General features: G+C 41.1%; 2 protein-coding genes and 1 long non-coding RNA gene across 16 annotated transcripts; 1 reads left to right on the plus strand and 2 right to left on the minus strand.

Moving 5' to 3' along the window:
* Positions 1-1,198: 1,198 nt before the first annotated feature.
* On the minus strand, positions 1,199-3,299 carry LOC127298065 (uncharacterized). The gene is made up of 3 exons (XR_007849584.2): positions 3,175-3,299; positions 2,933-3,073; positions 1,199-2,164 (listed from the first exon to the last, which is right to left on the minus strand). It is a non-coding gene; the product is annotated as an uncharacterized lncRNA (long non-coding RNA).
* A 267-nt stretch (positions 3,300-3,566) lies between these two features.
* Positions 3,567-8,360, plus strand: LOC127300994 (uncharacterized). Of its 14 annotated transcripts, none has more exons than XR_011748703.1 (10): positions 3,567-4,204; positions 4,405-4,548; positions 4,760-4,900; positions 5,006-5,269; positions 5,368-5,489; positions 6,066-6,238; positions 7,345-7,540; positions 7,656-7,808; positions 7,914-8,032; positions 8,121-8,360. XR_011748703.1 is itself a non-coding variant. In XM_071823517.1 (10 exons), the coding sequence occupies exons 3-6, from the start codon at positions 4,845-4,847 to the stop codon at positions 5,833-5,835; spliced, it is 492 nt and encodes a 163-aa protein (XP_071679618.1). In that variant the 5' UTR covers positions 3,567-4,204; positions 4,405-4,548; positions 4,760-4,844; the 3' UTR covers positions 5,836-5,904; positions 6,066-6,238; positions 7,345-7,540; positions 7,656-8,032; positions 8,121-8,360. The 14 variants fall into 14 exon arrangements, 4 of the variants coding, with proteins under 4 accessions (XP_071679618.1, XP_071679619.1, XP_071679621.1 ...); XR_007851772.1 differs by having other exon boundaries at positions 7,345-7,398; positions 7,507-7,540; positions 7,653-8,032; XR_007851763.1 differs by having other exon boundaries at positions 7,345-7,398; positions 7,507-7,540; positions 7,656-8,032.
* Positions 8,361-8,904: 544 nt separating this feature from the next.
* LOC127298066 (uncharacterized) lies at positions 8,905-10,459 on the minus strand. The gene is made up of 2 exons (XM_051328046.2): positions 9,877-10,459; positions 8,905-9,793 (listed from the first exon to the last, which is right to left on the minus strand). Exons 1-2 carry the CDS (start codon positions 10,264-10,266, stop codon positions 9,356-9,358), a joined length of 828 nt encoding a protein of 275 aa, XP_051184006.1. The 5' UTR covers positions 10,267-10,459; the 3' UTR covers positions 8,905-9,355.
* Between the last annotated feature and the right edge of the window lie 1,429 nt (positions 10,460-11,888).

The raw sequence follows: 11,888 nt of genomic DNA on the forward strand, positions 1-11,888 counted from the left end.
AATGTGCTTATGATTGTTACTCCCTTCCACCATTAATAAAGTCCACATCGGTTTCGTGTCAAACTTTGACTCGAGATTTAGGTACCCACATGATAGTGCTAGTATCATAGCTAGTATCATACACATTGGTCCCACAAAAATGCTGATGTGACAGCTAATTAAGTACGAGAGAGGAGATTAGTGTAATATAGGTAGATATTGTATCATAGCGCAAACAACGAGATACATACTTAGGGTTAGGGGTAGATACATGATTTTTCTGGTTTGAATATGTCTAGACCTTATTTATCAACTTAAGTGAATGCTTACTATATAACATAAGAAGACCTTGTTTTTTATTTTATTTTTTAATTTTTATACCCATTTGAATCTTGGTCAAATCCTAGGTTTTACCAATATTTGAATAAGTTTAAAACATGAATATGAAAAAGTAAGCATGCATGTATGCTTCTTAATTAATCACTTCAAAATGAAGCTCTTGGGAGGATTTTTGAAATTTCCATGTTTGAAACCAAAAACCACATATCATCATGCTTGACTTCATGAGACAGAGTTTAGGGTTAGGGGGTAGATACATGATTTCTCTGGTTTGAATATGTCTAGACCTTGTTTATCAACTTAATTGAATGCTTACTATATGACATAAGAAGACTATGTGCCTTGGTTTTTCATTTTTTGTTTTTTTAATTATGCCCATTTGAATCTTGGTCAAATCCTAGGTTTGACCATGATTTAAACAAGTTTAAAACATGAATATGAAAACTTAAGCATGTATCCTTCGTAGTCACTCCAAAATGAAGCTCTTGAGAGGGTTTTTGTAGCGACCTCACCTTTTTAAGGTGCCGATCTCTGTGTGTATCTGTGCTAGTCCCTGGATCAATCGCTAGCGCATACAGTACAAGATGAAATACCAAGTAGCAAAGGTCTTCATTACAACCTAAGATCCAGCGGAAATAAAATAGTTCGATACAATTTGCATAGCTCAAGGGCTAGCATAAACATAAATCAGAGTTCAACATCAAGCGGAAAGCAAATAGCATGGAGTCCTCTTCCTTCACGGATGCCACAGGCAGACATGTTGGGAAAAGACTCGTGATCCTAACATCTTCTTCATCAGCTAGGGATACCTGCAACATCAAACGTTGCAGCCCAAAGGAATCAATACATTTGGAATTGTATTGGCAAGGACACTTTTGTGGACTCAAAAGGCAACCTAACACTTAAGTGTACATCTGGCAGGTAGAGCTCAGGTTCATTTTGCATAAAGCCAATTTTTCCCTATCATTTATCAAAACATTTTCTTTCAATCTAATTAGCAGTAACATTGGTAAAACCCCAATGTACCAAATTAACAGTAGAATTGGTAAAGCCCCAATGTACCTTCCTACCCTTGTTCACCCATTCAAATTTTATTTAAGAAATTGGGATGAGGAGATCTTCGAACAAGGACTTGTCAGTTCGCTCAAGTTGTCCATAACCGGGGACACGGCTAAGTACTTAGATTTTACACTCTCGAGAGGTTGTACACCTTTACCCACATGGCCAGGTCAATCCTTCTACCTCGATGCACATTTTGCTCAGAGGACAGGTGCAGACCGTGGCCGAGACCTTCTGTGTGTAATCACCCGAACCATTCCCTAAGGGCCCCGTTCCACCTACAATATCCCTCTACCACCACCTGGCCCCTAGGATCCGGGTTCATACAACATACTTTGTCAAGCCAGAGCCATAGTAGCATGTGGTTGTACGTGAAGCTAATGAGCAAGGTTTGTCTACAATCTCTTTAAGCCTGGGTGACTTTCCGCAAGTGTGCACTAGCACCAGGGTCTTGCCCCCTGATACAGCCACCCTCTCCATAACTCCACCATTCACCCAGGTAATTCATTAAACTTAGTTGTTTTTCCTTAACCTCTATCAAAACATTTTCCATGGCATAGCAGGTAACAACTAAATTTAATGGCGGCTAAGGGAGTCTAGGAGTGGTGTAGCTAAACTACTAGGATTTAATAGCAAGCAAAGCATAAACCCTAGACATGTCTACTATAAAAACACTACAGTGCAAGAGTTAAAACTGGGACTTTTGGTGTGTGTCACTTGCCTTGGTGAGAGGATGAGTTGGTACACTCTTCGCAGAAACACTCGTTGCAATCAACACAACCACAATCTACAAATAAAATTTTCACTCCATAAACACATAGCAACATATAGACAACCACAAATAGAATATGGATGCAATATGTGGCTTAAACATGAACAACACACTTAACATGTTCTCTGGTTTTCAACTATATGCATGATGCCATGGCAAAATTTTAGTGTTGAATTAATAACTAAAAACATTTCCTATCATTAGAAAAGACCTACAACACTAAACAAATACTACAAGGGAGTTGTGTAGGTCAAGTTTTTATTTTATAATGCTACTGTACGGAGGGTTCAATTCTCTGCTAATAGCAAAAGAATTACTCAAAAATAATTTGTAGAACTATTTGTATATCCAAAATACTCTATTTGAGTTTCTGTAAAAACTATGTAAAAATATGATGCAAAAGTGCAATATTATGTGTCTACTGTATTCTACACATTATTGTGAATTCATGGATATAAAGTTTGCTAAATTTGGATAAACGGAACTAAAGATATGATTTTTACAGGGTTCTATGTTTCTCTGTCCAATATATACGAAAATTAGACTGGATATGACAATTGGCTGATTCTGATTGGTTCATACCCCTTCATCTAAGTGGTCTAGTTATAGCCTTAGGATCTAGATCGTGTGGTTCATAGAAAAGGAACAAAAGGACAACAAAAGAAATAAGGGTCAGCTCACATACGTGAAACCAAACAGACTACAATCGCTGGAACAGGTGTGGCTACAGCGTCGGCATGGATGTTCTAGCTGTAGGTAAATGCTTTGGATACCGGGTTATACCAGATGAATCGTGTCGTCGAGAAGAGCTGGTGATAAAATCGTGGATGTCGACGTGCACTGGTTCGCCGGAGTGCCTCGCGGGAATTGCTCGCCGAAAATCCTTCCTGCAGACTGTATCGTTGGTCGAATGTGGCGTCGTTGCTGTGGTGCATCATAATTCACGAAACAAAGTCTGAGAGATGCGCACGGAAGAAATAGGATGTTTGGAAGAAACTAGAGATCAAAAGATGGACCGTGCTCACCGCAATCGACGATTTACCGCGACGGTACTGCGAACATGCGAGGCAAAATTCGAGCAGCCTGGGGCTCTCGATCTGTGCGGTATGAGGGGAAATGAAGAGGAGGGTGTGAGGCTTAAATACATACACTATATAAAAGATGAACAAGTTACGACACTCAGATTGATTTGGACACTGTTGATGGGTAATTTTCACTTCTATTTATCCAATCAAGTTGGGCCACGTACGGTTCCTTCATTGCCTGGGTTAGCTAGCTATTTTTCTTTTAATTTGTTGAGGTGAGTGGATTACCGGTTGGTTACCGGCTAGACTATTTTTTTTCTCCCGCTTAGCTCTCTCTAGAAATATCTGGGAGATGGACCAACTTCTACCGCTTATCTTCTTTGACCGAAGAATAGTAGAGGAGCAGAACACACTTCCGCACGCCCTCGGACGCCCAAGTTCTCACCGCCTTGCACGTGTCCAACACCCAGCAGGCCGCCTCCCACGCCACGTCGCCGCCTTCGATCCCCCCAAATTTGGGCTTTCCTCGAGGTAGCGCGGCTCACCGGCGAGGCGGCTTGAAGTTCTCTGATGGCAGCGGCCGCCGTGGGAGAGGATGAAGAGGCCTGCCATAGATGTCGACGCCGAGATCTTGCTAACGTTTCCTTTTTCTCTCTTCCTGCTGTTTGAGGCATCCCAAATCCTTGCTGCTGTTTTATGTCCTCTAGAATCACATAGGGCTCTCCTATGGAGGATCCCATGCCAACCTCTTCCTTCCTCTCCCCCTCCAATCCATCGGATTTGCCCTCCTATCAAAGAGGCGGCGGACTGGCAGTTTCAGTTCCTGATTGTGCAACCAGGTGGCCCACCACACCTCATGCCTCGGCCTCTCCGAATTCAGCCTCTGCAGCGTCTGCGGTGCTGGAGCAGATGGGATCAATGGCACCGGTGGGGAGCAGCAGGAGAGGTGGTGCGTCTGAGGGAAGTCCGGCAGAATTGGACCTCCCTGTCGAGTCCGGGGCGGAGATGTGTCGCCTTTCTCCAGTGCCAGGTACTCTTCACTACATGATGCCTTATCAAGCTTCTCCCTTCATGATTATTTTTTCAAAATTTTGGATAAGAATGCTCCATCGAGGATGTAAATTTGGAGTGGTTTCTTGGTTTGCTTTCTTGATGTGGAGTCTAAGAGTGCTTTCCATTTTTGTTATATATTGTTTACCTTTTGGTTGAGGCAACTTAATTTTGTGACAGATATATTTGGAAACATTGCACACCAGGGTATAATTTTGTTGGATCAATCCGTGCTCCAATTAACAAGTTTGAGGAAGGAAATAAGTCTAGAATAACAACTGGTGTTGTTGCTACTAATAAGAAAATCGATCAAATCAGTGAGAGGTAAGCAACAGGAAAATGATGAGGCTTCCTGGGAAGGCTTCTTATTGCTTCTTCTACTAGCTCTAGCTGTGTCCTAATTGCATAGAGCGTCCCTAACACAAAATTCAAAGGACTTGCTTTGCTTCTAATCATGTACCTAGGTTAAGAGGGCCTTTCTTTTTCTGTGATGTATTTAATGAGTATTTCCTTTTTATATGTCATGTGGTGGTAGGTGCTGATCAAGATCGCTTCCAACCAGCTACAAAATGAGCTTTCCAAGTGACAGGTAGCAGCTGCACTTCCACCAGCATTACCCCATGAAGGCGCCAAGGTTTAACCTTGGAGGTGTGAGATTCGTCTCCGCGAGCGGCCGGTTGAGCCTTCTGATGGCACTACTCCCCTTTATTCATTTTCCAATCATGTCCTGTTACTACTGTTGTTATCTTGGTCTTGATTTGAATTTTTATCTTACCTGTAGATTGTCCAAAACTCCAAATAATGCTGGCTTTATTGACCCCTCTTTGGCTGCACCTCTTGGGTTTACCGGTCGTTCTTTGGAGGATGATGTTGAGATAGAATATGAATCTTCACAGGATTTTGGTGTTGAAGATAGCTGGCAGACGGGAATAATAATGAGCCTGGTGAGGAAAGTGATATTGAAGCCCTAATATCCATTGAAATTAAATTGAGAACGACAAGGGATTTGCTTATCATTCATCACCTTAAATATTTCAGTCATATGGTACCTAAACATCCCGCTGCTTGCAGTTGTCTTTCCGCTCAATGAAATTTGTTACTCGCTTCTTTTTCTATGCTCATCTAGGAGAGAATTTCTTGCAGATGTCAGGTTGTCAACTGTCATGGATGATTTGGGATCTGAGAAAGATGGTTCATGCCCGAGTTCATGTTGCGTTGCCGCGTTCTCCTTGCAAGATCAAGTCCCTTCACATTGTTTTCTCTAGGTATGTTGTTGCTGGAACACTGCTTAACAACTATGCACATATTTTTGTTCTACACGCACGATTCAGATAGGTAAATTCTTATGAAGATTTTATTATGGGTGCACATTATATATGGTGCACATAATCCCTTGGATACCCTCCGATTGCCTTTGGTCTCATTTTTGACCCCCGAATATGGCTCTATTGGTTGTGCAGACACTCAAATTTGCTTAAGATAATTGGCCTACCCTGCAACTTAAACCTGGTCCCAATAATTGAGTATGTCCGACAACACTTCATATCTTTGGCAATGCAATCACTGTATATAAGTGCACTTAAGGGTGTGTTGACATCGAAGCCATACTAGCTATGGTGTGCATCAAGATGCTATCATCGCATCTTACGGATTTGACTAAACTATCCCCAAATAGCAAGTGTAAGTGTCCATTACTTGATGTTGCTGCGCATGCTGATGTAATCTTGAACGAGGTGTACTCTACTTAGATGCTGGTGTATTAAGTTTTTATGCATTGTTCAACACCATAATTTCTAATGGTTCGCACAGAATAATCGCATAATATTTAATACTAATTGCAGGACCAAAATGATGCTAAGATCACTAACTTCATATATCAGCAGAGGACAGTTACAAACTTTTCAAACTACCGACAAGAGCTGAAGCACTTTCAGAGACGATGTATTTAGTCTAGATCATACTACATCTATGTTATTTGTTCTCTTATTGGCAGTTCCCTTCATGCTATGACATGGTGAGTAGTTCCTTTTCTGCACTATGTATCCTTTTATATGGTTGTAATGTAATCACCTATGCCCCCTTTATAGTTGGCTCTTATTCTGCTTTATTAGTTTAAGTTTACTTGCGCGTCGTCCAAAACATAATTCAGCGTGTTAGGTAAATCGAAAACAAAATTTAGAACATTATAGTTACTTTCTCCCGGCAGCCTTTATTCTTTGTTTCCTTCAGTGCAACAACGTGCACACATAACAGTTCACTTCTTAAGAGCTGGTTACAAAAACCAAAGGCAACATGAAATTTTTCGGGTTCTATCAAACTAACAGTGAAATTATGTAGCTTCAGTTCCATATTGCAATTGCTTTTAAATGTTTCATCACAGAAGGAATTCACTTTTAGTACATGGCCTTATAGTAGATACTCAAGAAATAGTAACACACCAACCAACTGAGGGATGTCCTTGCATCACTTTAGTTAGCAATTTCGATCATTCACTAGAAGTAACTACAACTATGTATGCCAAAAGGTTCCAACACGGGCGCGGCGTTCCGTCGCGCCTATGCTTCCGCCGGGAGAGTCTCATCCTACCTACCAACGTATAGCCAGGGAAGGATCATTCCCCCGTTGGTCAACGTTTATAAGAAATACCCAAATCTGTCTGCACTATGGCCTTCAACATATTTGCTGATGTCACAAGAAGTGCATACCGATTCATTCAGCGTATCTGGAGATTGCTTTAGCAGTAGCCCAACATCCAGAGCATGAACTGCAAGCTGAAGGGAAGGGTAGAAGGGTAGGCATTGTTGAGTTCTTGGCGTTATTGCTCTTTCTGGGCTAGCATATAGTTTGCATTGTCATAAGGCTGCTTTGATCAGGCCTGTCAGGATAGAGGCTGATTTGATTCGGTAAGGTCTGATGGTAGATATATTTTGTTTCTTCACTAAAGCTTACAATTCAAATCATTTTAGTATTTGGTTAACGTGATAAAAAAAACTAAGCACATATAGATCAAGGAATTGATTATGTGTTGCTTTCACTGATCCTATATATAACAGTCTAGAATATATTGTTGAGAACTATCAATAACCATAACTTAACAATAATATATTTGTTGGTTTTTAGTTTACTCGAACTAAATGACAATGGACATACCTACCTTGAGAACGATTTTTGGAGGTAAGTTTGGTCTGTTCTTAGCATGTTTCCTCTTGAAATAGTGAATTTAAGTGATCATAAACGCAACGACTACAGTATGATTTATGCATTTGCTTTAATATTTTGCAGGAAATAGAACACTGGATCTTGGCATATTCAGAAGGTTAGCTTCCGTATTTGCATCTTGCATGTACTGAACATTTCGTATGATAGCAGTTGCACATACTGAACATATCGTATTTCAAACTCTGAACTAATCGGCTCTACTTCTCTAGCAGTAGCACTATCAGCAGGCAGCAGCACAAAAACCCCGACATACCCATAAAAATCTGCTGTACTGTCCGCCTGAAGAAATGATAAATGCACCAGAAGATAGCAAAGGTTCAGGAACCACACCAGCCAGACGACAACTGCCTCGAATGAAGAAGGAAGTAAAGATTACAGAGTTATTACTCGGATTAAATAGGAACAAATTTTGGCCAGCATACAATTTCTACATAGACACGTCTACTAAACAACAATTTTCTCTTCTAAAGGATGTCAGCTGCACGACTGAAAAAAAAAGATGAAGGCCAAGGCATCAGCTACTACACCAACCAAGAAATACATCAACAAAGAACTCTTCGTACAGAAATAAAGAAGTTACCACTTCGAGGTAAGCACTAAATTTAACCACAAGTTGAACACATCAAGTAGCATTATTGCAAAACATGCTAGCTTTACCTTTTAATTTATTCTCGCAGCAACAGCGGAGATCTTTCTACAAAAACAGATCAGTTCATCTTGAGAACCTAAAGCAAAAATGTAGTTACCTACCGTCCTAGCCAGCAAGTGCTTTCGACGCACCGTTTGCTAGACTTGACCACTATGGCTGTTATGTATAATATTATGAACCTAATTACTGTCTCTCAGCTAGAAAGAGCCTAAGGCGTGTCCCAAAACTGGCATTTGCTGCTTATTAAAGCTACAATATCTTCTGCTTCCGAGTCATCATGCTTATCAGAGGTAAATATTATTGTCTCGACAAAATAAAATCTGCTCTACCACACGTCTGAAGCATTATTCTTCAGATACATCGCTTTGTAGACTATCAAAAGCACTCTCCATACTTGATAACACTAACAATTTATAACAACACATTAGCACCACGGGCGCGGCGTGCCGCCGCGCCAATGCTTCCTAGTAGCAACAAACGGTGCATCAAATGGTGGATTAATTCGCCGGGAATCAATTGAGGAAGAAACGCCAGAAACAGACTACATTATTCGTGCGTGCGTTGCGCTGAGACTTGAAGACGAGGATTGTAGACGAAGACGTGACAGTGGGGCCCGCAGAATAAATGAGAAAAAGAAAAAAAAAATGAAACGCAGACAAGCGGACGCTGCATGCTGCGTCGCTTGCTTTCGTGGGCGTAGATGAGCGTGTGTGGCCTGGCTGGGCTAACTCGATTGAGTTGCCTGGCTGGTGCCCCGCTCATTTTTTTTTTCTTTACTTCTTTTCTTTTCTCTTTCATTTTCTAATACACTGTGTTTGGATGTTGCAATTGGAGCTCGGAAATGAATTGGGCCAGAAATTCCATTTCCAAGTTGGAAAGGAAATGGACTGCAATTCCATTTCTGCTGTTTGGATGTATATGGAATTTCTGCAGGGAATCACAGGCTAGCACCCAATTCTAAATCATGTTTGGATGTCCAGGGCATGGAATTGACAGTTTTGTTCAGTTTTTGCAATAAAAACTTGTCTACATGTATACAAACAGTATATTCGATGTTTATCATATAATTTTCCACACATAATAACATTAAAAACCATCATAACATGGATAATAAGATTGTCTCACACAAATAGCACAACGGATAGATTATGTCTTACATACGATAGATTATGTCTCTCACAAATAACACAAGAGGACAGTTCATAACCAAAGTACATGACATAAAACATAGTTCATCTCAACAACCACACATCATAGGAATCATCATGGTAAGGCCAACAGATATGCCTTCTTCATGTCCTCGGGGAGCGCCATGAAACATTCAAAGGAGCGTTCATTGGCAGTCAACTTCGCATACGCTGTTATGATTTCGGAATCACCCAAACCATCTACTTTCTTGACTTCAGCAAGAACTTCAGTTGGAGGAGTCACCTTTGGCATAGGAAGTGGCTCGGTAGTCTTCAAAGCCTCATCAAAAGACTTAGTCATATCTCCCATCATGCACAAGATAGCATCTCCAAGGCGTTGCCGTTTTGGAGGAACCTCAGGAGAATCTTCAGCAACTTGTGTGTCATTTTCTTGAAGACACTCACCAGCAGTCCTTGCACCAACACCATTTGCATGGTCTTTTGAATAGATGGTCTGAATATCATCCCAATTTCTCACTACCTTGTTCTTGTATGCTTTTGCCTCCTTGTTAGCCTACAAAATACACACAACAATCAGAGATCATATAGTAAAGTAGTAGAAGTTTAGTAGAAATTAAAATATGTAATGTTAACTACCTCCACATATCGAGTCCACACTTCATCACTATCAACTGACACCATGTTTTTATCCCAATCCCATCCAAAGCCACTTTGAGCAAGCATCTTGCTAATGATTTCATAATGCTTGTCAAATGTTTTAATCCTTCCAACAATGTTGTCCTTCGTGATGTCAACTCCACATTGATCCTTGACATGCTTAATGCAACCATTGTACACATGCGGCTTCCAACCGTTTTGAGCATGGTCACCTAGGTTGTGATGCTCAACAAGCACAGCCAATAGTGCGGTGTCCATCTCAGGAGTCCATGCAAGGTAATTCCTACTAGTACCTTTCTTTGATTTTGGTTCAGCCATTCTTCTACAAAATTCAGAGCAAGATAAAGCATATATATTTAATTTGAACATGATACATATACTAACAAAAGCACCATACAGCTAGCTAGCACTATGCTATGTACTCACGGCAAACTACCATATGGCTAGCACAACAAAAGCACCATACCCACTAGCTATCTACTCCAGCTCTAGCTGTCCGTGTGCGACAAGGTATTCTGCATACATATCATCAGCAAACTGCTGCCTAAAGTTAGACCATGCAACAGTTCTCCAATGGTTCTGCAAATTTCAGAGAAAAAAAAAATTAGAACATCTAGCACTCATACACGTACAGGAAGAAGGGCATGTTGGGGAGGGGCCGGTCGGAGCAGGCCGCCGTTTGCCTCCGCCTGCCGCTGCTTGCCCCAGCCCGCCGCTGCTAGCCTGCGCCCGCCGCAACGTGCCCCTGCCATCCGCCGTTGACTTGGGGCGATCTAGGGTTGGGGGCCGTGGACTGCGACCGATTGAGTCGAGCCGGCGAACGGGCGCTACAGCGTGCTAGTCGAGCGCGGCGACCGATCGAGTCGAGCCGGAGGGCGGGGATGAGGAGGACGGAGGGTACTCACCGGAGCCAGAGCCGCCGCCGCCCCTGCGCTTCCTCTGTCGCCGCTGCGTTTCCTCTTTTGGCTGTGTCACGAACGGGTACGCGAGCCTTTCCGAGCCTTTCCGAGCTGTGGAGCTCGGAAAGGAACGAGGCCACTTAACACAGGCCGCGGGCGGGCGTGGAATTGGGTCGACGTTTCCACGGTCCAAATTCTGAGCCACTTCAAACAGCGGAATTCGGTCTACCAATTCCATACAGGCAATTCCGAGGCTCAATTCATACATCCAAACACAGTGATATAGTATTTGGAATTATTTGAAAACCGAATTTGATCGAAAGTGACTCAAACTAAGTCAGAAAAATACCAATAAAATATCAGCGGATTCCTTATTCAATTAAGAATATTTTGGAAACACTTTTAAAACATTTAAAAAATTGAAATTGGCACAAAGGCCTATATGGCTTTATTTGCATTTTTTCGGGTTTAAGGTTTCTTTATAAACTTGAATTTCACTCAAAATTCCTAGGGAATGCAAAGATGCCATGATGCTTATGAATGCAATGCATTTTTTTGAAAACTCCATTTTTGAAAAAAAACTTTTTAGAAAGTTTTAGTTCCTTGTCAAATTTTCAACCAAGACAAACAAACAAGCTTAGATTTTATTTTTATTTCACATTTCAAAATTTGGAAAATTTTGGGATGTGATAGTTTTTGAAATTTCCATGTTTGAAACCAAAAAACCGCGTACTTCTCTTCATGCTTGACTTCATAAGACAGAGTTTGGGGATAGGGGTAGCTTGATACATGATTTTTCTTGTTTGAATATGTCTAGACCTTGTTTATCAACTTAATTGAATGCCTACTATATAACATAAGAAGACCTTTTTTTGTTTTTTTTTGAATTTTTATACCCATTTGAATCTTGGTCAAATCCTAGGTTTCACCAAGATTTGAATAAGTTTAAAACATGAATATGAAAAAGTAAGCATGCATGTATGCTTCTTAATTAATCACTTCGAAATGAAGCTCTTGGGAGGGTATTTGAAATTTCCATGTTTGAAACCAAAAACCACATATCTTCATGCGCTTGACTTCATGAGACAGAGT

This window comes from Lolium perenne, chromosome 7 (assembly GCF_019359855.2).
Source record: "Lolium perenne isolate Kyuss_39 chromosome 7, Kyuss_2.0, whole genome shotgun sequence".
NCBI classification, from domain to species: domain Eukaryota; kingdom Viridiplantae; phylum Streptophyta; class Magnoliopsida; order Poales; family Poaceae; genus Lolium; species Lolium perenne.

Excerpts from the sequence above, each read along its gene's own strand:
- LOC127300994 (XM_071823517.1), top strand. The coding sequence starts at position 4,845 with ATGAAGGCGCCAAGGTTTAACCTTGGAGGTGTGAGATTCGTCTCCGCG. Across the intron at positions 4,901-5,005 it reads TTCGTCTCCGCGAGCGGCCG|ATTGTCCAAAACTCCAAATA; the intron begins GTTGAGCCTTCT and ends TCTTACCTGTAG. Across the intron at positions 5,490-5,684 it reads CTTCACATTGTTTTCTCTAG|ACACTCAAATTTGCTTAAGA; the intron begins GTATGTTGTTGC and ends TTGGTTGTGCAG.
- LOC127298066 (XM_051328046.2), bottom strand. The coding sequence starts at position 10,266 with ATGTTCAAATTAAATATATATGCTTTATCTTGCTCTGAATTTTGTAGA. Across the intron at positions 9,794-9,876 it reads TGTGGACTCGATATGTGGAG|GCTAACAAGGAGGCAAAAGC; the intron begins GTAGTTAACATT and ends TGTATTTTGTAG.